Below are 27348 nucleotides of genomic sequence, written 5' to 3' on the forward strand. Positions count from 1 at the left end.
TATATTAAACAACTAACGTTCACACACCCCCTTTTCAATTTGGGATCCTATTTGATTGATGTCTCTCCCCGAAGCCAAAATATTAATTTACTTTGACTGTAATGTACTACTTATAATTTATAAAATATAATTAAAAATGTATCTTGTTACATGATTTAATTAAATCATTTTTTATATCAGGGTATAAAACATCTCTAAGGTATGTATATTTTAATACTTGGGTATAAATCATTTTCAAAATAAGACAAATCTAAAATTAAAGGTCCTTCGTGCTTTGGAATTGATTCTAATGTAAACATAAATGTATATACATAAATGTTCCTTTTTAAAAACTGTACGTCTTCTAAAATAATTATATTTTCTAATCTCCTTCTTTTATTTTTTAGATTTTACCTTTCTGTTCTTTTATATTTATATATTTTATCTGGGGTACAAAGAAATATATTAAAATTTTAATTGCATCATAATTAAATGTACAAAGATATAAAGAGTAGATAAAAGAGTATGTGTAAAATATCGAAGATTGTAAAATTTATATAATGTCCATGTCCTTTTTTTAACCGTGGTCAAAGATTATCGTTGTACTTTCCTGAGCACATGCGACGGTGTCTTATATCACGTGGATGATTTCTCGTGAACGACATGGATTCTTACGGCTAGTCTTACACAATTATCATGCTATTTATCATCAACGTCTAGTGATAAATGATCTGAACCATTCAGAGCTTGGTGAGAAAAATTCTCAGAAAGGCAGTCCTAATAAATAACTTTTTAGCGTTGCAATAATAAAGTAGGCACAGTATTTGAAAGTGTTTGAAGAATTTGACATATCTTATAATTAAATTATATCGCCTTTTATACATAAATTTTAAATATATTTTTTCTTAAAATGTCTAATTAAGTTGCTTTGGTTTGTACTGAATAAATAATTTTATTAGCATTTGTATACGCATTCTTTTAGCAGAGTGGCTTCTATAAGTTTAAGTTCGTTCTTTTTTTAGTAAGAAATTCAGCAGCATACTCAGCAGTTAGCGAAGTTGTGAGAGTGGTGAGTATCAACTAACAGCCCAATGGCGAGGTTTTCTTATTACATATCATATAGCATCGTTGGTATGCCGTTATTTCAAATAAACGGACCACTTAAATATACTAAATAATTATTTTATTTTTAGTTTACAAAAGTGATATAACGAGCATTAAAGTTCGCAGTGTATTTGGAAAACAATAATCGGGAATATAACTACGAATTATGGCGTGTTACATTTTTTGTGTTTTACATGATAGACGAATAAAATTAGAGAAACAATTATATATTATAACGGAATAACAAATAAACGCTAAACAAATGCTTAATAATAAAAGCAGTGAAAATTAAAAATAGTAATCTGTAGATATAATCGTACAGCAATAAAAACGAATCATCTTAAACTAATATAAGTATACGGTAATGAAATCCGGAAACGGATCTAACTCTAGGGTGGTTATTTTGGTAAAAGTATTATTTTTTACAAATAAGTGTTGCAATGATGGGACTGAGTAGATTCCCATATCTCCTATGCTTCCAAATAGATTTGAATTTAAATTTAAATATTGGAGGTTGGTTAAAGGCAGTGTCCAGTCAGTAGGCAAGTAACTTAACTGGTTTTCCGATAAATCTAAATATTCCAATCTATTTAAACCCGAAAAAGTTACCTTGTCAATGCGATTAATCCTATTTTTTTTCAATGACAACTTATTCAAGAATTGTAAATATTGAAAACTGTGTGGTTTAATGTATTCTATCATATTGTAACTCAATGACAATTCGGTAAGCCACTGCACATTACTTAGAATAGGAATATGCGAAAGTTCATTATTATCTAATAAAAGTATACGCAGTGCATTTAACGGGTTTACGTAAAAAATATCAATCGAATTATACATATTATTTCTTGATAAATCCAGTTGCTCTAAATTCGGTGTATCAAGAACAGCTTCTTCATTTAAAATCGTGCAGTTTGCTAACGACAAAGTGAGCAATGTTGCAGACTTTATATTGAGTTTTTTAATAGGATTTCCATCCAAATGTAAACTTGCAATTTCTGCTAGATTCTCTAGCGTTAAATTGTAGAGGTAGTTGTCCTCCAAGTGGAGGATGCGTAAAGATGACGGGATTTTGTTAAAAAAGTTGGGGTCCAACTCTTCCGCGTTGATGTTCATTAAATCTAAACGTACCAATTTCGGAAAAGATATATTAAAATCCCAGTTCAAACTGGATATGTCGTTCCCACTTAAATCAAGGTATTCGGCATTTGGTAGTCTCATTTTACTGCTGTCGAAGATCATATGTTCATAGTTCTTCTCCTTTCTTAAATCTTCGTCAAAAACTTCCAGTTCCGGTAAGGCATTGATATGCACCATCGTTTGATAGCTGAGGTCCAGTACTCGTACATAAGCGTGATGAATTTTATTTTCCTCATATAAATTAAGACTATTCCGTGACATGTTCAAACAAGACAATGATGTCACGTGAAACAAAATATTTTGAGGAATTTTCTTTAGAAAATTGTTGGCTAGTGACACATGACGGATGGCGTCACTTCGAATAATATCATTCGGAATAAATTTTAAATTCATTCCACTTAAATTTAATTCTTCTGTACTATCACAATTTTTTATTTTTTGATTTGGTTCATTTGTTATTTTTGTATTATATATGTTTTCGAAGTCATCTGAGCGTATAGATACGCTTTTTGTATATAATACTTGTTGTAATGTATACTTTCCATAAAAGGAAAGTATTAATACGAAACATATTGTATTCTTCATCTGTAAAAATAATTAAAAAATAACACTAACATTACATGATGTTAATGCACAGTAGTTTAAATAACTTAACTATACAAAACTTTACTAAAAACATTTATTATTTAACTTTTTCCTTAACGAGTGAATGTCTGTTCAAATTATTCCTTTATACATTATCTTTAACATTACATATTTTGGAAATCATTTGTTAAACCATTTTTTAATCTATTTAAAATTAAGAAAAAAATCACAATTTGTTAATGATCAATTGTTGATTCAAAATAAAAAATTAAATATAAATTTACGAAAATTGTGTCACTTATTTTTTAATCCTAATCTTGCATTTATCTATTAAAGAAAGTGCATTAAAGAAAATCGTGTAAGAAGATATCACGAAAATATCATTAATATTATATCAATTTTATAATCAACAATTAACATGTTATTTACAATTGGTAAAATTATATATATTAATGAAAATAAATTGTATATCAGAGAGATTGATCAAAACGCAATTATTCAATAGATGTACAATATTATAGAAACATAAAAAATGAACTAAAATATCATTATTTTAAATAAAATAACAGATAAGTAGAAATAAAAAGAACACACATTTTTTAAGCAAGCAGTTATAAAATTAATGTTGAAAACCTAGAGTTTGTCAGACATGTTCATGTTTAACGTAAGAAAACAAACATAGACGTGTGTATGTTTCAAGATTTAAAAAATTATTATTTTACTAGAAATATTTATGAGATATTGAGGACTAACAATAATTATTATATTAACATCATATTTTTGAATATAACGACATTATTAATAAGATAATTATTGTGTTAACGAGAACGACATGATATTTATATAATGATCTCATCTCATTATTGATTTCATATTTTATTAATTATTGTAAAAACTATAACATGCTCCAATAATATAATGGCGAAATACTGTCTCCGTTAATCACTTCTTGATAAAATATCAAATTTATATGTAAGTGTTTAAAAACTAACGGAAATAACATACCGTTAAATAGCTTCGAAGTTATTCTCTAATTTGTCTAGGCCTCAGTCACTGAGCTATTTCAAGCGAAAACTGCGCTTTCAAAACTGCAGCCCCTATTTATATCATCACGTAATTGTTAAAAATCAACGTTTGTCTTCTCTCTCTCTCGTTGTTATCACCGGATATGAACGCAAAGTTCATATCGACAGATACGTTTGAATATCTAACAAACGCATTTATGTCTTTTCTGCATATGTGTAGATAAACACATAATGTATAATGCACAGAAATCATTAATAAATTTTATATTTGAAAAAATTAATTAGAAAAGAGAAATTATATGTTACAATATTCATGAAGCTATTGTGATTATAAAGAATTAACGAACATCAATTGCTCAACAGATGTAGCTTAAACGTTATAATCTTTAAAGTATATAGGTCTCTCTCTGTCTCTCTTGACAAGTTTCTCGAAATAACAAATATAAAATTCTCTGTTGTACATTTTCTTCTCTCTATTCTACTTAAATCTTTTCTCTGCAAGCCAAGATACTTCTCTTACACTGTTCTCCCGTGACACTGCTCTCACATTTACCACATAATCACATGAACACACAGAATAAAGAAGTGAATGAAAGACTGCAAAATAGAATAGTAATAAAATAGACGGAAAAAGAGTAGTAAATAAATAAAAATTTTAGGATATGGAAAAGCTTTAATAACCATAAAGTAAACGAAATTTATTATGCATTTAAATATAATTATTACATAATAATTATATTTAACTGTATCTAATTGTATAACTATATTTAATTTTGGTTAATGTATTTGAATATTATTATAAAAATATTATGTTAAAAGATGTAAATAGTTTTTAATTGTTAAATGTTTATTTAAAGTGTTCTTCATTTAAATTCTTATTTCACTATTAATCAACATTATTTCTAGAATTAATCATTGATTTGCACACATCATTAAAGTTTTCATATTTACTGTTGTTTAAATAAATTATGTGATTGAAATGCGATACAGAATTAATAGTAATAAGCGTACTTGACAGCTTTTAATATTCAATAGTATAGATTATGTGAAATATATTGCCTATATCAAGCATCCTTAACGAGTTTTTGCGTTATCAATGGGATGGTTTCGCCCGATCGCCGTGTGTATATCGAGTTTCCGTAATTGAATTTTCATATCGGTGCTTTATGTGCTTCCAAAGCCTCTGTAATAAATATTAAATAAATTAATTTTATTAATTTTAATAACTTCGACGATTTCACGATAAAAATCATTATATATGTATATCTCAAAAAACCTAGAATAATATATATTTGTATTTATGTATATTCTTATAATATACACGTATATCAGCATATTTTAATGCATACCCCTTCGTTCACAGTTTCGTATATATAATCGCAAGCCTGATCGTAAGCTCTCTCAAAGAACATCGCGCTAATCACAACGCCAAGCGTGAACGTAGAACTCCGCTTGCATACGTAACGATAAAATAAGCGTGCAGCCGTGCTGAACATGATCAGAAATTATGGAAAATACTGAAAGATACACATGAAGTGCTTGTAGCTTGAAATATTGTTTGTCAAATTATTCATTTATTTATCACGTTTCCAGAGAAAAGGAACATATTCACGGAATTGACCAAAAAACATTTTAACATTCGAAATAATGTCATTTTGAAAGAAACGACAATAAGTGTATACAGATTATATCTATAATAATTCGACTTTATAATTAACTATTTCAAGGAGAAATTAGATACTTACAACTACAAATAAATAAATTACGTTGAATAGTTTTATTCTAATTTTTATTTTGATATCATTCTTACTTTGTATGTACTAGTTTAATGATAAGTTATCCTAATATCCTGTTTTGGGTTATTTTAGTCTATCTATTTCTAGGAAAAGATAGCGCAAAGGGTAATAGCGATAAGATGAATCATTCTGTTCTATTTTCAATTAATTGCACAACTTTTGCATGTGACTTGGGTTTCTATTTGATAACAAAAGCTATGATTATAGATGAGAAAATAATATTGAATAATGTAGAACATTTTTTTATTCAAGATTTGTCCTCGAAAGAAAACTATCTTTGAAATTTGATATATTGATCATATATTTTCGCTCTTCGTCAATTATAGAATATTCCATATACCGTTGAAAAAGTAACTTAAAAATCACGTTTTGCAATTTGATCTTGCAAACTTCAATAAATCTTCTAGCAATTTGTGCTGACGGTAATGTAAATGAGAGTAAGCTAAATAAAACACATTGTTGAACATGTTTTATTATTAATAGTCATGCTTGTATATTTATATTCTTAATAGAAATAACGATATCGTAGAAAAATACAAGATAAGTACATACATCCGGAATTTACTACATATAAAAGCAATAACCATTTTTTAACATAATAACGGAAAATATACACAAAGTCTTTTTCTCACACATGGGTAGCTCGTGCGAGTGTGTGCGTTACAAAAACGCATTGGTTTAAAACTTAATTCTAGACAACATTAATTTCACGTTTTCTTCTCATCGCGATGCAATGTTTTCGGAATCGAAGTTGGTGTTTGCAATACTTTCCGCGATATCCTTATCTGTCCGGATACTGGATCTCGTCCGAAATATTTGACCTGTATCTCTTGACCGACTTCAAATCCTAGAGCGCTGGGATGATGGATTTTACGCTGGTCCAATTGCGAGTTGGGTAATAATGCCGGCACCATGTTGGAATATAACGTCACCAAGACCCCAGTTTCACAAATTTCCACTATCTTCGCAGTATAAATAGCGCCGAATTCCAAGGTCGGCTCGCGATCCTTTTGCAAAATGCTCTGTATCATATCCTTGGCCTCAGTCATAGCAGCTTCATTTGGCGCAAATATCGAATAGGTGTTTTCATCGTGCGGATATATCTGTGCGGTATAAAAATGAAGAACTGATACATTTCAAATTATAATAATAACCGCGAGCGACTTTTTAACTTAACAGCAACAGGTCATCGCATACAGAAACTTTTAGTAGTCACATTTTTTCGATTGCGATAAAAATCTTACGTGCACTCCGGTTTCCAACAATATTTTCTTCAGGTTCATCCCACCAACCCCGAGGAACTTTCCTCTTTGATGAATAGGAACCTCCAAGTTATCGACCACCGGCATCTTGTCTTTCCTAGTTTCTCGCGGTGTCCGTATCACTTGATTCATAATCTTAATTATCTCTAATTTAGCATTCGTCGCATGATGTATACATTCCATCATAATTTTTAACGGGACACCTGGTATCTTTACATCAGCCTGAAACGCGGTGAATCCTCGCTTGGTACCAGCTATTTTGAAATCCATGTCCCCAAGGTAATCCTCAATTCCCTGCGGGCAAAAGTTTTTGCCAGTCGTGAAAATAGCTGATTTTAATACCAACATTCAATGCCGGTGGTGGTTAAACTTTAACTCATAAATAGATCGAGATAAATTTATCCTGAAAGGATTAACAATCTGATCTCATCTGAATATGTAATGAAAAATAGAGAATCTTATTTCAGATATTCTTTATGTCCTCCAAAGTCAAATCAATATATATTCAATTAATAAATTACTTCATGTCGTACAACTTTTGCACGAAACTTTCTTTTCCTTAATAGCATACTTTCTGAAATATTTTTAAGTATCGATATTATATTTATGATCGATACTTTAGTCCCGTTTCACGTGTGCGCGTTTTTGGAATACAGAATAAGTCAAGTAAAACTTAACAGAGCTTAATATCCGGAGAACTACGCGATCAGCTTTCATCGTTCCAATCTCGAATTTTATAGATTCCAAAAATCCTTAAACCTGTGTCAAGATCTATCTTCATTCATCGACTCTGAAGAGTAAAGCGAGGGTAACTTTAAAATTTCAAATGAAACCTATGTAATATCAATTACCCAGTGAGAAATGATTCGTCGATCGACGTCGAAACGACGTCGAATCGACATCGACACCGTCGAATTGGCGTAGTTTTATAATTTATGTTATTAGACAAACAATCTTTGTCTGATAATTGTTTCTTAAAACCACTCTCCTTTAAAAATTGTGTGAATGTTTGAAATTCGGAGAGACATATGTATATATAGATAGTATATGTATATAACTGCGTTAATTAGTTACCTAACCGGTGTAAGGACTATGTAAATACGTACTAATATATCAGTCAATATCTTGTAGTCCTCGATATTCGTATTGGTTTCATTAAATTTAGTTACAAGACCAATAGCTACGCCTGCTGCTGCCGAAGATATCGGTATACCTGCGTCCAGCAGTGCCAAACTTCCACCGCAGACAGTAGCCATTGAGGAAGAACCTTTTTGTGGAATACAAGATATAAATAACTTGTAAAATTTCTGGTACGTCATATCGAGACAATACAAAAGCGTTTTTTCATGAAATCAGGTTGAGTCACTCTGAAGTCATCTTACCATTCGATTCTAGGACCTCGCTAGTCAGTCTTATAGTGAAGGGATAATCCTTTGGAAGAACCGGTCGCAAAGCTTTCTCCGCCAAAGCGCCGTGTCCCATTTCTCGGCGACCTACTCGGCTTACACGTCCCGTCTCATTGGTCGCGTAAGGTGGAAACTCGTAATGGAGAAAGAAATTCTTTTCCTTCATGCCACTGCCAGAAAAAATTATATTTTAAACATTCGTTATACGTTAATAAGATTGAATTTAAGGAACGATCAACATCTGGCTGAAGAGGAGCCGAGTAAAAATCGAATATAGTAAATTGTGAATATCCTCTTATCTGTGAGCGACTACAATAAATTGCATTGTATAGACATTCGTGCTAGTCAATGTTCTTGTCTCAGATCAATTCTTTAGTAAAACTATTCTAATTTTAACTTTTTATCTTTAGATCGAGATCTCTGCAGAACAATACAATCTACATTTTGACGCAGTTGCAACACAGACTTCTGTATACTACTAGACTGCTACCTTCGAGCTGAAAAGTGAGGAAAGAATTCCGCCACTTGTTAAGTAAATAAAATAGTACAGGAAAGTCCTCTATTATGAGAGAGGATCTTAATATGGGATCGCGGGGTTTTTGTTAAATTAACTGGTGTCATCAATTGATACCACCATGAATTTATTGCCCTTGTCTGTCTGTTTAGTAGAAAATCCATTGTTAAATTGTGTAATCGTTGCGAAAACAAAAAAGATTGGTGATTGAAAACCTGCTGTCTCATATTAGAAACCTATCCCATAATGGAGGACTTTCCTCTATGTATGCATCGGTGCATTAACAAGACATGACGGAACTCTTGCCTCACTTTTCAGCTCAAAGGTAGCAGTCTAGTAGTATATAAAAGTCTGTGAGTTGCAATGTCATAAAACAAAATAAACCAGAAAGGAAAAGTGATGTCGAAGCTTGCTCTACTATTAATATACCTGATTAGCATTGAAATGGTATCCATCTTAAGTGCACTTTCCAGAGAATCCAAAGTCACGGTGCACATGACCTGGGTTTGACCTCTTTGAAACACAGCTGAACCATGAAGAGGGTCGAAGAGATTTACTTGACACGATATATCGCGTAAACCGTCCAACGGGCGACCGTCGCATCTGCAAATTATCAATTTCCGACATCTTGATTCGTCATTCGAAGATCGACAGTTAATATCTTGCGAAATGAGAAAAAAATACCTGATATCCTTGTTTAAAATCAACGTCCTAAATACATCTTTGCTAATTAACCCAAAGACTCTCTCCGCTAATTGGACATTCAAGTCCGCGTTATCGTTTTGCAATGTTTTAATAACGCTGTCTCTAAGAGCGGAAACCGCATTGTCTCTCGATATTTTATCGTGCGCGCTGCTCGAAAAGATGTCTTGCAACTTTGCCTCCGAGAGTTCCTTCACGGCACTCGTCAAACTGTCGTCCGGCTGCTGCCCGTCCGTTTCTATCGTTCTTTTCGTTTTACCACACGTCTTTTGTAAATTCGTTATCGCCGCCACAATGCCCTGGCACTCCTTGACGCCGAGCTTGAGCGCCTTCCTCAACTGTTGCTCCAGTATCTCATTGGCCGAGCCTTCCAACATGACGATTAGATTCTGCTTAGTCGCGGTGATAATAAGGTTCAACGCGCTGGCCTGAATTTGGCATCTGGTAGGATTGATTATTATTTCGTTGTCGATCATCCCAACTCTCACCGCGCCCACGGGACCGTTCCACGGAATGTCGGAAACGCTGAGGGCCGCGGAGGCGCCATTGATAGCGATCACATCCGGGTCGTTTACGCCGTCGATGGCTAGCATGTTGCACATTAGCTGGGTGTCGAAGTAGAACCCTTCCGGGAATAACGGCCTCAAGGACCGATCTATGACCCTGCTCGTGAGAATCTCGTGCTCGCTCGGCCCGAGCTCCCTTCGTAGGAAGTTGGTTGGTATCCGGCCGGCCGCCGCCGCTTTCTGTCTGTAGTCCACGACGAGCGGTAGGAACGAGGAGGCGGACGGTTGCTGTTTGCAGACCGCCGTGACCATGACGGAAGTGTCTCCCAGAGTCGCAACCGCACAGCCATCGGCGAAGCGTGCATATTTGCCCGTGGAGAAGTGGAGCTGCTTGCTGGATGCATAGAAAAACATATCAATCGGGGATACATACGAATTAGCCCCGGTTTCACCGAACGTCGCTTACTTTTAATCTTAGTCTAATTCACGTTTGTCTCTATCTAGAGTGACAGCTGGAACGAGACAAGGAACGAATTAAGCTAAGCTTAAAGAGCGACGTTGGTGAAACCGGACCTTAATTGACTTGGGCCTGACGTTTCACCAAATGTCGTTAAACTTTAATCTTAGTTCAATTCATATTTGTCTCTTTCTAGAGTGACACTTGGAAAGAGACAAAGAACGAATTAAGCTAAACTTAAAGTTAAGCAACGCTGGTGAATCGTTGGTGGGTCTTGGGTTCAATTTCACAAACGTCGGTTAACCAGAGTTCAATCAACTTCCATCTTTTTCTATCTTGTTATCTAAGAGACAGAAAATCAATTAACCTTCAGTTAGCAGTTAACCAACGTTTGTGAAACTGGTCATTAAAGTCTGATCTGCAATGTGCTCCTTGCGTCTAAAAACATTCTATCTCGTAGCCAATAAAGTTTGGTGCATTGTGTTGATAAATTACACATTACAATTGTGCATCGTTGATAAATTTTTCAAGCGTCCTATACCAGAACGAGCTGGTATACTTTGAGCATTTGGTTTTACTTCATCTTCGATAGGCTGCCAGCCTTGCCAAAGGAAACCTGCAACCTGGAGATGTACAAACTCCTAAAGGGGTATGTGTGCCAGGATACTCTCGGTGGTTGCCAAAATGTTGAATGTTACGCGTCGTCTACAATGCATGGAGCAAGTCTGGAGTAAGGAGTAGGAGTAGAAAAATTAATCAACTTAATTTTTTTACTCCTACTTCAGCTCCAACGCTTTACTCTCGGCGAATCAGGACGCCATTGGCCAGTGTTAAAATACTTGAAAAATTATGCCTGTAGTTCAGCTCCGCTACAAAAGCTAAAAAGGCTATGGTTCTCTCTTGCTCCGAGCTTGCTCCACGTATTGTAGACGACGCTTCCCTCTTTACGCCGGGTTTACTCCACGCATTAAAACAAGGGTGAGAGTGTCGACACGACTGGAACCACCTACAAACCACCTTTCGCGTGAGCTTTATTTATATTCTTTCGAGCGTACGCGGCTGTTTTACGACTCGGGCTACACGCGGATGTTTCGTTTCAACAGAACTCACGGGCCGTGACGTCTAATTGCAGCGTAAAAACCGCTGTAAACGCCCAACGTCGTGCCTAGCGTGGAGCGTATAGGTTACGGCGTGCAAACGTGACCACCTTACCCGTCGGACAGCGTGACGGTCTCCGTACCGGCGTTCTTGCCACCCGCGCTGCTAAACTTGGCGTGACAAATACTGCCGCTCTTGTACGAATTCTTACACGTCGAGAATACCGATCTGCGGTAGCCGCATAACCTAAAACCCGTGAATGCTATCATCTTTGGATAACACGAGCACGTGGGGGACCACAACTATAGGCATAGTAAATACAGACTGACTATCCCATTGAATAAGCTGAAGCTTGTGAAGAGAGAGAGAGAGAGAGAGAGAGAGAAGATTTAAGAAAACTCTCTTTCTCTGTCTTACACCATCGTGAAAAGGGGGAATCACGCATGCGTAGTACTGCGCAGACGCAATTCTTGCCTTTTACGATGGGTAAGAGAGAGAAACGAAGTCTTCTTAAATGTTCTCTCTCTCTCTCTCTCTTCACAAGCTTCAGTTTATTGAATGGGACGCTCAGTCTATATTTACTATGTCTACGGGGACTACAACTCCATTGCCTGAGCCGCCGACAGCGATATTTGAAGCAAAGCAGTCACGTCCGGACGGGAATAACGTATGGAGAGCGCCATTAATGCCTTCCCGCTTGAGATCGGCTTCCGCCAATCAGGCGCGTCGCGCCCAGGTATCCGTACGTCATGGGTCTGTTCTTTTTAGCTGAACCGGCTGCACCAGTTCAGCGTTTATCTCCCTCCTTCTACAGTGATGTCCGATAAAATTACTTTATTTTAATAGCAATGTATAATATATATTAATTATTTTATCGACACCGTGTATACGCGAGATTTGTCGCGTCGCTTATGAGATCTCGAAAAGTTCTCGCGCTTAGAACGAGGTAAATAAAGTTTCGAGCGTTGAGGAGAGAACAAGCGATGTAAACGGATTTGTTTTACAGGCCAGAGGCGACGTTGACGAATCTGACGATCGCGATGTAATGCGGCGCGTCCGATCGGAGGCGACCAACTTGGAGTGAGAAGACCTCGAGGATGTCCTCTGATAGAAATTACTGGCTGCGTTCATCAGCGGAAAAAATAGCTCATTGAGCACTTAACGATTCTTTATCAAGATTTCTAACACTTAGACTCTCTCTTTCCCTCCAGCGAATAAGTATAAAGACAAGAGCTAATCGTATTAAAGAATCACAGCGCTCACCGAGCTGCTTCTTCCGCTGAACGTAGAGAGCTCTGCACTTAAATATATCTGAGGATGCTTTTGAAAAAAACAAAGCAGCGATGACTGACATCATTTCCGTTGAAAGAACGCTTTAGCGCACACTTTTTATATTTAAATATAAAAAGTCGAGCTAAAACGAACGGAACTCTCCGCTCTCATTGTTGATACCCTAGCGTAGTATATTGGCGCAATATTGGAAAATAATGTAAATCTATTCCTAATATTATTCAATATTGTAAGATGGTCCCCTGATGGAAAAATTTTGCTGAAAACATAATGAAATTTGCTGAAATTTGGTTGAAAATCTCTTGCAATTGACCCAATTTCATTATCATTTCAGCAACTTTTTATTAAAAAATTTATTTTCAGTGAAATTCTGCAAATTTCATAATATACATTTCAAAATTTTTTCACTAATTTTTCTTAATATTAATTAACTTTCATCTAATTTCACAGCATTTCATTGAATTTCATAACGAAACTTATGATTTATTTTGAAATGGTTTCAACAAGTTTCCAATAACTTTCATTTCACTTTTCATCAATTTCATTACATTTTTAGCAAAATTTTTCCATCAGGGTCGCCTCCTCTTATTTATAAGCCAATATGTCTATTTAGCAATATTGGTCTAATATTGTATCAATATTAGACCAATATTCTTATTACATTGTTAAATACTGGCCAATACACTTGCGATATAAATCTAATATTACATATTATTATCGCGCAACATTCACATTTACTGCATGACCAATATTGGCTTTACGTTGGACAATATCGGCCAATGCATTTTTAATATAACCAACATTGGGCCAATATTTAGTCAATGTTTAGTCAATGCACTGTGCTACTTGGGTAGTTCACTCGATTCTTCATTTGAATTTAAATACTATCGAGAGACAGTATTTAAATTTACTTATTATTATAATTATTGAACTTGCGCCGTTGTTATAGAAAAAGATTTGTCAAGGTTTTCCTTTTTTTTATGAAAGTCTTTCTTTTGTCGTAATTTTTTCTAATATTTTATATGTATAGAAGACTGAACATTTTATGTAGAAATGTGATTCCTGAGTTATCTGTCAAAACGATGTCGAATCGACGTCAATTTGACGGTATCGATGTTGATTCGACATCGATCGACGAATCATTTCTCACTAGGTATGTGAAGAATATGTTTATTAATTTAATTTTGATGTATTTCGCTCTGCGATTTGTTATTGCACTTCCGCGTCGTACGACGATGTTGTTCAATGTGTGTCCGAAAACAACGGGGACGATTCTTCCTTTCTTCCTATGAGTTCGCCAATGCGGTTTCACTTTCTCATTCCGTCTCGTCATTTCGCAGGATGCGCAGGCAGGCGAGATGCATCCGCGCCAACATATTTCGTTCATTTCAACTAGCGTGTTACCTTAAGAAATTCTCCAGGGATGCCGTGTAACGAAGTGGAACGACATTAAGAATTTCCCATAAATATACGGAAAACTTCTAATATCTGCGATTTCGAGTATTCGTCAACTTGAAGTAGCTTCTTCATTTTAAATAACTCGCTCTAGGTCCTTGCGTAAAATCGAATTAGCTTTACCCAGCGAGAGGTGACTCGTCGATCGATGTCGAAGCGATGTTGAATCGACATCGACACCGTCAAATTGATGTCGAATCGACATCGTTTCGACATCGATCGACAAATCATTTCTCACTGGGTAGAATATAACATTATTAGAAATCGCCGGTAGCGCGTTTATAGATTCTCTGCAAACGCGGTATCCTGCAACATCGAGTAACAACGCAAACCAGAACAGTGGATTATCGTCTTAGCGATTATATCATTATATCGACCGCGTTTCTCTCAGCTCGTACGAGTAGAGTGATTCGCTCTCGAAAGTTGTCGCCTCGTTTGAGTGTGTGAACGAGAGAGAGAGAGACTTGAATCGCGCCTCGGTTCCCTCGGTTTCTTTCCCCGAGCAACCTGATCGCTAATTACTTACAATATGCCCAACTATTCGCACAGCTCTCTACGCGACGAAATTCTTTCGCCGAGGAAGAAAGTCCTTCGAATTCAAATAATCCTGCGAAAGCTTTGTCTTCTGGCGAGGTGAGAGAAAGTCTCTCACCTTCTTCCTTTTTATTAATCGATTCGCTTCGCTAATTTTTTTTACGCTCTCGAGCGGATTGTAAGGATTTCTTTCGATCGATTTCCATTCGCTGGCCACTCGATTGAAAGGAAAATCTCGTTTGCCCGGTTGTTTTCATCGCGACGCCAGCTTTTTCGAAATTGGTCGCGCAACGATCGATTTGAGATCTCGGAGACTTTGCGCTTTGGAGGATTCAAAGATCTCATTGAGTTCTAGGTAATTCTCCGGGCCGACAATTAAAAGGCTCTCAGGCAGGTTTAACATCGGAGAATACAAAATTCGCAGAGCGCGCCGTTGCAAAAGTGTGAATTTTCAAGTAGTTAAGGACGAAAATTCCAAGACAAGTTTCCAGTTAACACGAACGAAGATATCGCAATGTCTATTCTTCAAGCGTGTCAATTCTTCAAGAGCGATTCTCCCTCCCTCGTATTTCAAATGGGACGTTTTGAAGATCGAGATCTTATCTCGTCGACGTCGACCTCGCCCGTTGAAAATTCGCGTCGGGGCTCCATTCTGTAAATTGTGATCTTAAACGCGCCTCGTGTTCCTCAACATCTGCTAGACCACATCACTCGCGTTTCCCCTCTCCCGCCGCTATTCAACGATCACTTTCTTCGAGATCGCTTCGTACCGAAGGATCCGCTCTTCGCGTCGCGCTAATCCTACTCGAGGATCGATTGGCGTCGCCGGGGCCAGTCAGGCTATGCGGATCCATAGATCATAGCGATCGGTGTGCTGATCCAGCGCGGACATTCTTCATTTCGCTGGTGATGTATCGTCTGCGCGGTGACTTCCTCGTCCTGCTGGTGATCGTTCTAGCGGAGGTCCAGTGTGTCATGATAAGAATCATCCGAGAGGATCATTTTAGTAAGTAATTCCTCGGCATTCTGTGATTTCCCTCGTAGTATCTCGCTGGAAATCTTCCTCTCTCTTCTTCTTCTTCAGTGTAGCAACCCGGTAAATAATTTTTCATGCATGAACACGGATAAATATACTGAATTATATAAAAATATACATCAAAAATATGTCCATAAGTATTTTTACATTGTATAATTCTATATACAATTCTACGCAGTTCTGTATAGTTTTATAGATTTATTGTACAAGCTTTTATATGAAAGTTTTTATGTGAAAAATTGCTTATTTGTAATTATATATATAATTGTGTGGAATTGTACAAAGTTATACATAATTATAAGTAAGCGATTTTTCACATTAAAAAATTTTTCGTATAAAAGCACGTACAAATCTATAAAATTATACAGAACTGCGTAGAATTGTAGAAGAAATATATAATGTACAAATATGTATGGACATATTTGATGTACAATTTTATATTATATTATACCATATATTTATTCATGCTCATGCATGAAACATTTTTTACCACAAAAGTCCCAGAAAAATAAAATGAAATTTTATTAGTTAAACGTATGTTAGTGTTTTCAAAAGTGTGACTTTCTTTAAGATTTAGGTTTTTCTCGGTGTAACAGTTGGCTTATTCGATCGAATTCGTATCTATTTTTGAGTAGTTAATTTTTTATTTTACGACGCGTGCATTTTTAACGTCTTTCATGTACTTGACATACATTTTATGAGATATTTCTTTCTTCTCTTCGGTGTTAGGATCAGCATCGTAATGTCTATAGGATACGTGATTTCTAATGTTTGAAATTTCTAATTTACTCTTAATTTCTGGCACTCGCGATTCATTTTGTATTTTTACCACTTTATGAATTCTAAATCTCTAGAACAGCTGGAACTTAGTTTCCTCGAATTGTCGGTACTCACAAATACGTCCTTTATATTTTGTTTGCAATTTTTATTTTTCAGAGTATCACGTACGAATTTTAGATCTGTGCATCTTTGGATAATTCGCATGCGCGATAAAATACCAAATACGCCTCGTAGTTGTTCTCAAGCGTCTCTGCGACATTTTCTAATCGTTCTGGATGTACTTACCACGATCCCGGATATTTAAAAGTTCTCAACGAGTTCACACTCTCGAGTTCTATCCCCTAAATCTCGCCGGCGCGGCGCCGCGTTTGGCTGCGTCTCGCGAGTCCAAAATCTGTGGGAAGTATTAAACAAATGTAAACGGCTTCCGATAACAGAGTGCGGATGTCCAGCAGCGTCGCAGCGGCAGCCGCGAGCGATCGTCTCGCCGGAGGTCCAGCTGGAGGACGGCGGCTCGTTGTCGACGACGACCACTACCACCGGCCGCATCTTCAACGGCAAGCCCAGCAGAAGGGGCGCGTGGCCCTGGCAGGTGTCCCTTCAGCTGTTGCACCCGAAGCTGGGCTTCATCGGTCACTGGTGCGGCGGGGTGCTGATCGACCCCAAATGGGTCATCACCGCCGCCCACTGCATCCACAAGTAAGTCTAACAATTCCGCCGAATGGTAGACTCTTCCGTCCCGCGCGAGAAGCGAAGCGACTTTCGAATTTTAATTCAATTCAATTTCAATCTTCCTGAGGCTTCAAACTCTCGCCTCAGCAGTGAGCTTTTCTTCATTTCTTTCTAACGCAGTTTTAAGTAATTAGAAATCGTTTATCGATTTAATGCGTGAATTTGCTGACGACAATGATTCCATCTAAGTGAAACTGTGTTGTGTCCGAGAAGAAACCGGCGCGCAGGACAAGGTGGAAAACGGTACACGAAGTCACGTTTTAGATTACAATTACTGGGCTGCCGACATCTTGCTCAGACCTAGAGGCGCTCTCGTTTGTTTAATTTCTTTCTCTTTCTCATCAAGCTTTCAATTAGTACTCCTACCTTCAAATTGTCAAATGAATACTCATCACTCATATATTTAAACCGTACTCTTAGCTTATGTCCCATTTCTTTTTCGAATATTTACCTTGTGCTTCGTATTCTCAAGTGGCTATTTACTTCAGCGAATTGTTCAATTTACCCATCGGTGCGCTGTGGACGGCGGTGGTCGGCGAATGGGAATTGGACTCGGGAGGACGCGGGTCCGCACGCTTGCCCGTCGAGAAAGTGATCCTTCACGAGAGATTCAATAATTACGTGCACGACATAGGTAAGTCCTTGAGTACCTCCGGAATGCGCGTGCAGGTCGGAAAGATAATTCGACAGTGCTCGGTTTCACCAACCTGTTTTCACCAACTCGGCCGCAGTCCTCTACTAAATCCGCGCGTTTTCGTCCCATTTCCTCCCCGAATTCATTCTAAAGTCGGAGAAATCTCGCGAGTCGCAGGTTCCTGGAGTTCCTGAAAGTGATCTCGCTGTTGCAGCCTTGATGAAACTCGCCAGGCCGGCACCTCTGTCCAAGGTCGTTCGCACCATCTGCCTGCCCGGCCCCGGGCAGGACCTCGGCGAAGGGCAATGCGTGACCTCCGGCTGGGGCCGATACGGCCCCTCGCCCTCGCTCTCGACCGCCCTTTTGGAGGCCAGTGTCCCGCTTCTAAATCTGGAGGAGTGCCTGCAGGCCTACGGCACCTCGGTGCCGATCAGAAAGGGCCACCTCTGCGCCGGTCAGATCGACGGTTCCTCCGGAAGCTGCGTGGTACATTGTCATCTTTCTGAAAATTTATTTCTTTAACGTTTCTCTCGATTGAACACTTGGCTGTGTGGAAAATGGTCAGTTTTCTCAAAAATTGTTGAAAGTCCTGGGTCTTTTTATTTAAAACAACGTACGACAGAACGTGGTTTTATCATTGAACGGTGAAACGAGAAACTTGATTCACACTGTGTAATTCATTGATACAAACGTGCGAGCGCGTTAATACATGCGCGTGCTGGCTATCGAGAGTAAAACAAATCGCTCGCGGACACGTTTTATTATCTGAAAGTGTCGATTTGTTGTTTAATTACGTCGCTCGTGCACTTTCCCATAATAAAATCGATCGCATGACCGGCGGCGCTCGAGATCGCGCAGATTCATGTGCGTAGAAGCGCGCATTTTTCTACGGAAAAATTCACGATATTTTAGAATAAAAAAATCTTCTATGGCGAGATGTCATTGATTTTATACTTGTCGCATACGTTTGATTTTTTTATGTACTTGAAGCTGATTTTTTGCCTTTCTAGAAGACACACTTAATATTAGAAGTATTAAATTAATTCTTGATGCGATCTTCGAAAATCGATAATAGTGAAAAAGAACTAATGAATGATGTTACAAACGAACGTTTGTGGGTAGTTCACATGGCAAAGAGCTCACTGGAAATATTAATTTTATTTTTGCAGCAACATAATTTCGTTACTAAAACTGTGGTTGTTAATAACAAACTAACTTTTATTGCGTCACCAGAATAATGACGCTGCAGCTATAATGATATTTATTGATAGCTTGGTAGGAATGAATTTAGAAAGTGAGCTCCGCTTTAACAGCAAATTCCTCTTTCAAACGAAAGATTGCGGAGTAGCTTAGTGAGATTGTTTTCATTTAATCAGCAAAAATTAGGCTCTATAAAGGCCGGTGTCAATTAATTATAATAAGCATGGAGAAGCAATAGGAGCCAAACGCTAGGTGTTGGGTGCGGATATAATATTAGATTTAATGTCGAATTGTTACTATATTGTTACGCGTTAGACGTCATTGAAAAGGATCATATCGGTTGATCGAAACGTGTTACTTGTTCAACTGTATTAAACATTAAGTCTAACATTATATCCTCACCCAACACCTAGCATTTGGCTCTTATTGCCTCTCTATGCTTATTAACTTAAACGTTCATCGGCAGAGCCCTAATAATATATTTACCAATTAATTATAACTTCAAAGCGATCGCATAATGCACCCAGCGAGAAATGGCTCGTCGATCGATGTCGAGACGATGTCGAGTCGACATCGCTTCGACGAATCATTTCTCACTGGGCAGCAACTCGTGTACCAGTATAACTGACTTTTGATTTGCTTCATTTTCAGGGTGATTCCGGAGGACCTCTGCAGTGTCGTCGCACTGACGGCGTTTGGCAGCTGGTCGGTGTCACGTCCTTCGGATCCGGTTGCGCCAGGCCGGGCTATCCGGATGTATACACCAAGATACAGCATTATCTACACTGGATCAACAAGACAATCGACGCGAACAACGACGACGAGCGGCGATGAAATTCTCCTCCTGTAAATACCAATGATGTAAATATGCTATTGTACAGTACGCTAGCGTATGCAGTTCCTTGTACTTGTATATATGTGTATGTGTGCAGTGTCTCACCTGCGTTGTATATTGTACGCTAATTCGTATTGCACGTAGAAATCGTTTATATTTATTTTATATCTTAGGAGTACGCGCGTGTGTACATTAAGTAGCGCTTTTTCTTATTATATTATCGCACGGTTAAAAATTGTTCTTACTTAACTTATGAAACATATATTATCTTATTATTTATTTATATTTATATAATAAAAGGAACGAGAGAAAGGGTTTTTGTACACAGTTAATTAAAGCGATTAATTAAAAGCAGCATGTGATATAAAAATTTATGTAATACAACTAATTTATGATATGCGATAATATAATAAGAAATATTAAATTTGCTCATGTACAAGATGTATCATAAAATGATCTCCGGTTTTACGTGGCATTTCATGTAGCAAATTACAGAGTTGTTGCATTGTATGTTTGCGTTGTTTGTTGTACGTTTAGAGTATACATTTGGAAAAAGTACGTACAAATAGAAATTCAATAAAGACAGGCAGTTAGTTAAAAAAAGTCCAAATTAAATAAAAGCCAAGATAACATTATTAAATAAATAAATAAATGTGTATATAGGTCATGTTGTGAATCCGATAGAGATAATAAACGGGCTATAGAAAGCTGAAAAACACTAGGGTATAACGACGTGCAAGAGTTTTTTATGCGGCCGCTTATAATAATCATTTTATTTACAGATTGTAATCATAAGTATTTGCAAATGATCCGAGCGGATTAGACGTCGGAATCAAAGTAAATAAGATGATAGGTCCCGAGGATCGTAAAGATTCTTTCCGGTACATTGGCCGCGGCCGGTTAAAACTTTCACGGTTACTCATTCAACCGGAAAAGATGAGACGATCTCGTTTCAAATCGCTTAAATTATGTCGGAGAAACATGAATTTCTATCTCGCTCGAAATAATCGCGACTTGTCGAATGCAGGGAAATTCCTGGAACTAAACGTTGCTGAAATCTCCCTTAAAAATTTCCCGTCCGCTATCTGGGATACATCCGTGATTCGTTTTACGGCTTTGCTCGTACCGAGAGAGCCACGAATAAATTATAACGTGGCTGCCTGTGCTCTGTCAGTTACGCTACAATGTTTTAATAACGTGATACATGATGCTATGCGACGCGTGGTAGACGCGATGGAGTTGGAGATATTGATTCACCAAGGACACACGCGAGAGCGGCGTATTCGATTACCGGGCCTAATTAGCCTCAATTATTAATTACAGGTGCGCGGCGCGTGCATCGCGTTCCGCTGCGTGGGCGTTGTTTGTACCCCAATAACTCATAGAGCTAATAATTCAAGCGACAAAGCACAGCGAAGACATTTCCAAAGATCTCAAGGACATTCCGCAAGGGCGTATCTCCTTATGATCTTTGATTAGCTAGTTCCGCTAATTGATCTGTACATAGCAATCAAACAAATGTTCGCCAAATTGAGTAAGGCGTTTAATTAACGTACACTTTAAATGACATACGTACTGTCTCGTAACATTTTTAATTGTAAGATGTATTTAACGCTTCATCGCGCACCCAGATAGCCAAATCTGTCGGAACAAATTTCGTTAAATGCCCACTGCAAATTTTCAAGGCAGAAAGATTGCATACAACTGGACCTGCTCGGTTTCTGCCGACAGTCCGTTGACAGCGTATATTTTACAGACTCTGTTGCCAAGACAAAAGCCAAGTGCGGACACAAGATGGCTATGGCCTTGGCGTGGGTTTCTGATGAGTCTGCCGTCAATCTGCTAACATTTTGCTGACATAGGTAATGTTTTTGTCATTCTTTTTTTACGTGCGAACTAATGGAGAGACTAGAATAAAAGTGGACTTATTTAACATAGAAAGGAACAAGTGACAAAAACAGACTTGTGCCTACGATAGATTACAATTTGGAATGCAATGTAGCATTTTGATAGATGCCCCACGCTTCACTCGACATAGTTACGTAACTGCAGAAGTGGCTTCTCAGGATCGAGGTCCCTATATAAATGTAGATATTCCCTGTATCCATTCTCTCGTGGCGAATAGCTTTTCTTTCCAAGTTTCAGGACGCATATCTCCCATACATACATTTCTGTTCGCTCTGATATAACGCAATGGCGGGGACGAGCCGCGTGTGCTGGAATAGAACCAAAAATAAGTCAGAAACGCTGCTCCCTGTTACGTCACACTCGTTTTTGCACACCTTTTTGGAAATTACATGAAATCCCGTCCTCTCTCTCTTTCATACAAGATTAGAGTCTTTCGATGCTCTATTAATTTTAATTAATCAATTAATATAAAATGTGCGTTGAAAGCACACGCGTAAAATGTGCTCGTGCGCTCGGTGTCTCCTTTGACATTCAAGGGTAGTTTCCAGTAAAAAATTTTTCGTGCATGAACATGAATAAATATATAGTACAATAAAATTATACATCAAAAATATATTTCTATATATTTTTATAATTTTATACACTTATATAAAATATTTTAAGAGGGAAAAATTGCTCATTTGTAATTTTGTATAATTATAAATAAGCAATTTCTCATATAAAAGCCTGTACAAATCTATAAAAATATGTATGGATCATCTTTATTCATATTCATGGATGAGACATTGTTCACCGGGTTCCATCTCTCTGCCGAATTTGTTGTAACTACTCGTAAAACGGCACCATTAGTTGATGAGAGAAATTAGTCTCATGGGGGAGAAAGGAGTGCCAAACGGCACTAATCAACTGTATAAAGGACACGTACAATTTTGTATCTCAAATGGAAGATATCCAGAAAATGTCGTAGATTCTAGACTTCGAGTTAGAAAGTTAGAACGTTTTAAATTTTTGAATAATCACTTCCTTGGAAAATCAATGTTTAAATTTTCGAGAGATAAATCTCGTCGCGTTGTTGAGTCTCGAAGGTTGGAAGTTTTTAAAATTTCGAACGCCGCGCTCTTGCGACCTCTTGATATTTTTTAAGCGCGATGACTCGATGTCCTACAAGGAGCGACGAGTAATTAATCGTTTCCAGTGAGAAATGACTCGTTGATCGATTCGATATCATTTCGACATCGATCGACGAGTCATTTCTCGCTGGGTCTCGCGTGACATTTTTCAATACTGTTCGACTCCGAAATCTGGCGATCGAAAATACATTCGCTGACTCGCGGATTCGAGGGCCACGTTTGTGCGAAGAAAAAAAAAATGAAAACATTCGTCGCGCGAGTATATATTATTTATCGCCGTGCGATTGAATCATCGACATGCGCGCGCAGCTCGCGCGCGGTTTCCCTCCATTTCTCCTTCCCAGCCGCGGCCACATCGTATTTAGATCGAACTTCACGTGCGATCGTGCAGTGTACTTTCATCGCACGGAAGAAAGTGAGAGAGAAACCTGGTCGATGAGAGAAAAGAAGGGAAATGGGATAGCGCGTGTTGATTTCGGCTGAAGTCAGGGGAGATGGCGCTACTCGAGTCGTCTCTGACTCAAAACATCTCGCGCACGTGACTTTCCCCCCCCCCCATTCTTCGTCGAAATTGCAAAAAGAAAACGCCCATGTAATGTCAATATTTCTTCGCGCGAGCAGCGTGCAGGAAAGTGCGCTCGCGTTGTTACAAGCGCGAGTCTCTGCGTATTTATAAAATAAATGCAAAGTTCCAACTTCAGCTTCATAGACTTTGTACAACAAATTAAAATCAATTTATAAAATCTAAAAGAATTTTGAAATACGTGTATACGAAAGTTACTTCAAAAAAGTATCTAATTACAGTTACAAGTTACCAATTCTGTAAAGCAACGCGTTACAGTTACAGTTACTTAAAAAGTAACGAATCGTTACTTTCTTGTAATGAAAATAAAAAGATCAAATCTGCGTTTGAATTTTGTAAAGCGTCGACAAAGGCGGTTTATGCGTAAATGCAAGGCCTGATGCAATCTGTGAAAGTTCACAGTATATGTATATAAAGTAACTATTAATGTAACTATTAAATTAGTTACTAGTTATTGAAAAAATGTAACCGAGTTAAGTTACAGTTACAGATGGAGAGAAAGTAACGAAGTTAAGTTAGAGTTGCCAAAAAAAAAGTAACTGTAACTTCGTTACTTTCCAACCCTGGTATTTATATAAAGTAAAAATCAATAATATCAAAAATTTAAGCGGATTACAAATACACATAGTATAAATGTACATATTTAGAGGAAAGTCCTCCATTATGAGATAGATTTATAATATGAGATAGCAGATTTTCAACATCCAAATTCAATCACAAATCTTAGGCTTGTTTTCTGTTCCTGCAACCAGTGAACTAGTGCAGTAAGCTGGAATGAGAAAAAATAGACTTGTCTTGCTCTAATTTATTGCACTGGTTCACCAGTGCAGGAACAGCAAACAAACTTCTTGTTTCGCAACGATTACGCAACCCAGTAGGAATGAATGATCAAAAAGATATCGATTTGATGTCGATCCGATAAGATTTCATCGACGCGGTAAATCGATGTTTTTCATATCTCGATGACTTTTGGCCATTCACAATGAACCTTCCACTAAACAGATTTTGCTCCAAGGGCAATAAATTCATGGTGAAATCAACCGATGATGCCCAGATTCAAACCATGGCTGGAGCGATACTTTACGCAACAAATTGCTGGCTGTGATTTAAAAGAGAACCCATGCAGCACAGAAAGTTAAACTAATGTTGCTGGAACGCTGCAATGTTGAACGTTGAAGTATAAAATATCTTTTCTACGTTGAATCTGGGTTAACGTTTGTACATTGATTCCTTATATTGCCGCAACGTTAAAACAATCTTGAACAAATTATTTCTTTTGACACTCAAATAGATACTTAATATACATGTATAATATTTTTGCAACGGTCAGAAATTTTCTGAGCTAAGGTTGGATTATTGTTTCAGTGGAGCGATATTCAATTTCAGCGCTTCCAACAGTTGCAAAAAAAGTATTCTGCTAAACGCGACCAGTGTTAACTCAATATAATTTAACAATGTTTTTGGAATGTTGAATTGTAACGTTTACAAGACATTGCAATTCAGCGGGCATCAGGCGTTTTGCATCCTTTCAACGTTGAATCTACACTTTGTAACATTGATTGCGATGTTGCGATGGAACGTTTCTGAGATGTTGATTCGGTATTTGTGTGCTGTACATTATTAGCATCGAAAGTTAAATCAATTATCGATCTATAAATCTACTGTTCCAGCGGAAATCAGCGCGCAGTCGGAAAATGGTGTACAAACTTGACGCAAAAATATTATTGGGCTCTCGAAATCTAGCCGGGCCTCGGATCGGCGCGTGCCTCAAAAATGTCCATCAAGAGAAATGTTCAATTCAAGTCTCCAGCTCTCTGTCCTCTTGGAGCGACCGCAACCCCGATACATCTGCTCGCGTCTAAAAGGCCGTGACGTTGAAGCGCGTGGCAGAGGGAGAGAGAGAGAGAGAGAGAGAGAGAAGAAGAAGGGAAAAAAGGAGCAAAATTTGCTCGAGGGAAAAACGAAGGAGAAATACCGAGAACAGATATCTCACGCGGGCCGCGGCGAGGAGAGACAGCAGAGATTCTCCCTCGCCCAGGCGCTCGCGCGGCCTTCGACTCCGAAGCCCGACATGCGCACGAGCACCTCTAGTCGACGCGACCGCGCCGAGGGAGGCGAAACGTGACGCGACGCGAGGCGAGGCAAGGCGAGGCGAGGCGAGGCGAGGCGAGGCGAGGCAGGCTCGGGGGCTTTTAAAATGGCCACTCGTGGTGTCGCGCGTGCAACGCGAGGCAACGCTACTCCGCCACGTCGTCCCCGATCCGGTGCGTGAGCCCCGCGAGCGTAGAGGCGTCCCTCGTCGGCGACGCTCGCGATCGTCGTGCTCGCCCAGCCCGGACGATCGGTGTCGTCCAAATCGTCTCCCCACCGGGAGGATCGCGCGTGAAACGGAGTAAACGCGAAGCGGAGCGAAGCGAGCGAGAGAGAGAGAGAGAGGGAGACCCTCGGCGTCGCTCCTCCTCGACGCGCCGATATCGCGCCCTCCCCCCTGTCTGCTGCACCCTCTGCGGATCGACCCTGAGCGGCGTGCCGTCGCGTCTCGCGCCGAGAGGGAACCTGCTGCCTGCGGTGACGGTGGAGCCATCGGCGACGCTTTCGTGGCTTTCGTGGCGCCTCAGTGACCTCTCGGTAATGCCACGGCACTTCTTCGTATACGCTACCTCCTTTTCCTCCTCCTCCTCCTCCTCCTCACACACTCTCTCTCTTTCTCTCTCTCCCCTTCCTCGCGCGAGTCGCGCAAAACTGTCGCGCGTACCTCGCGAGACCCCGCGACTAGCGGTGAGCGTCGCCGAGACGTCGGCGACGCTCACCGCGACGCTCTCGCCTCTTCGTAATGTCGCCCGCGGGGATGGGGAGCGAGAATGACGCGTGTACTCTCGACGGGCTCTCCCAGTGCGACGACGCTCCGGGCGTCGGGTAAACGTTAGAGAAATCCGGAGTCGGGGACCCGAGTCCCTCGGTTGTTGCTTCCCCGGTCGTTTTTCTTTTTTTAATGTTTCTTTCCAACTCCTCGCGGAGGCGATACGCCGTCGATACGCGTAGACAGGCGAGCTCCCATCGATCGCGGTTTACGCTAACCCATCTGAAATTCATGGAATGCGTATAGTATATACGGTGTACAGTATGTTACAGCAGAGGCATGAAATTAGCAAGCGCGTCGTGCGCGCAATTGCCTTTCAACGCGGGACCATCGGTGCCCAAGGAGAAGAAAAAGTCAGGATGATGTCAATTTGATGTCAATATGGCATGAAATTGACCAAACTTTGACATAAATTTGGTCAATATAACATCATCCTGACTTTTTCTTCTCCCTGGGTGCCTTTTCCAACCCAAGGGGAACAAAAAGTCAAGATTGTGTCAATTTGATGTTATATTGACCAAATTTTGTGTAAAATTTTGGCCAATGTGGCATCAAATTGGCCAAAGTTCGACACAAATTTCGTCAAAGTGACATCAAATGGACATCATCCTGACTTTTTCTTCTCCCTGGGTACCTTTTCCAACCCAAGGGAAACAAAAAGTCAAGATGGTGTCAATTTGATGTTATATTGACCAAATTTGTGGTAAATTTTGGCCAAAATTCGACACAAATTTCGTCAATGTGACATCAAATTGACATCATCCTGACTTTTTCTTCTCCCTGGGTACCTTTTCCAG

General features: G+C 38.6%; 4 protein-coding genes across 9 annotated transcripts in view; 2 read left to right on the forward strand and 2 right to left on the reverse strand.

Moving 5' to 3' along the window:
* Nucleotides 1-1145: 1145 nt before the first annotated feature.
* Nucleotides 1146-3904, reverse strand: LOC105561441 (leucine-rich repeat-containing G-protein coupled receptor 5-like). Its single transcript, XM_012011425.1, has 2 exons — nucleotides 3814-3904; nucleotides 1146-2808 (listed from the first exon to the last, which is right to left on the reverse strand). Exon 2 carries the CDS (start codon nucleotides 2806-2808, stop codon nucleotides 1429-1431), a length of 1380 nt encoding a protein of 459 aa, XP_011866815.1. The 5' UTR covers nucleotides 3814-3904; the 3' UTR covers nucleotides 1146-1428.
* A 1528-nt stretch (nucleotides 3905-5432) lies between these two features.
* On the reverse strand, nucleotides 5433-12885 carry LOC105561442 (polyribonucleotide nucleotidyltransferase 1, mitochondrial). Its single transcript, XM_012011426.1, has 7 exons — nucleotides 11689-12885; nucleotides 9496-10413; nucleotides 9241-9414; nucleotides 8274-8467; nucleotides 7998-8158; nucleotides 6874-7185; nucleotides 5433-6732 (listed from the first exon to the last, which is right to left on the reverse strand). Exons 1-7 carry the CDS (start codon nucleotides 11841-11843, stop codon nucleotides 6337-6339), a joined length of 2310 nt encoding a protein of 769 aa, XP_011866816.1. The 5' UTR covers nucleotides 11844-12885; the 3' UTR covers nucleotides 5433-6336.
* A 2239-nt stretch (nucleotides 12886-15124) lies between these two features.
* On the forward strand, nucleotides 15125-20304 carry LOC105561443 (chymotrypsinogen A). The gene is made up of 5 exons (XM_012011427.1): nucleotides 15125-15859; nucleotides 17125-17368; nucleotides 17890-18035; nucleotides 18250-18521; nucleotides 19887-20304. Exons 1-5 carry the CDS (start codon nucleotides 15763-15765, stop codon nucleotides 20067-20069), a joined length of 942 nt encoding a protein of 313 aa, XP_011866817.1. The 5' UTR covers nucleotides 15125-15762; the 3' UTR covers nucleotides 20070-20304.
* A 5577-nt stretch (nucleotides 20305-25881) lies between these two features.
* The window catches only part of LOC105561444 (zinc finger protein 699-like), a 7766-nt gene continuing 6299 nt past the window's right edge, over nucleotides 25882-27348 (forward strand). For 4 of the 6 annotated variants that reach the window (XM_012011429.1, XM_012011434.1, XM_012011432.1 and 1 more), the window contains exon 1: nucleotides 26091-26319. The gene's annotated coding sequence lies outside the window, so the exon portion shown is untranslated. Of the gene's footprint in view, nucleotides 25956-26090; nucleotides 26320-26390; nucleotides 26813-27348 lie in introns of those variants that run through there. The other 2 variants (XM_012011430.1, XM_012011431.1) reach the window with 2 other exon arrangements.

Source organism: Vollenhovia emeryi, unplaced genomic scaffold (genome assembly GCF_000949405.1).
Source record: "Vollenhovia emeryi isolate VEMERY1.0 unplaced genomic scaffold, V.emery_V1.0 DF939207.1, whole genome shotgun sequence".
Taxonomy (NCBI): domain Eukaryota; kingdom Metazoa; phylum Arthropoda; class Insecta; order Hymenoptera; family Formicidae; genus Vollenhovia; species Vollenhovia emeryi.

Bases quoted from the DNA above. Each gene is read 5' to 3' on its own strand.
- LOC105561442 (XM_012011426.1), bottom strand. From the start codon at position 11,843: ATGATAGCATTCACGGGTTTTAGGTTATGCGGCTACCGCAGATCGGTA. The intron at 10,414-11,688 runs GTAAGGTGGTCA...CTATGCATCCAG, and splicing joins ACCGTCACGCTGTCCGACGG to CAAGCAGCTCCACTTCTCCA. The intron at 6,733-6,873 runs GTAAGATTTTTA...TATACCGCACAG, and splicing joins TGTTGGAAACCGGAGTGCAC to ATATATCCGCACGATGAAAA.
- LOC105561441 (XM_012011425.1), bottom strand. From the start codon at position 2,808: ATGAAGAATACAATATGTTTCGTATTAATACTTTCCTTTTATGGAAAG.
- LOC105561443 (XM_012011427.1), top strand. From the start codon at position 15,763: ATGTATCGTCTGCGCGGTGACTTCCTCGTCCTGCTGGTGATCGTTCTA. The intron at 15,860-17,124 runs GTAAGTAATTCC...GATGTCCAGCAG, and splicing joins CATCCGAGAGGATCATTTTA to CGTCGCAGCGGCAGCCGCGA. The intron at 18,522-19,886 runs GTACATTGTCAT...CTTCATTTTCAG, and splicing joins GTTCCTCCGGAAGCTGCGTG to GGTGATTCCGGAGGACCTCT.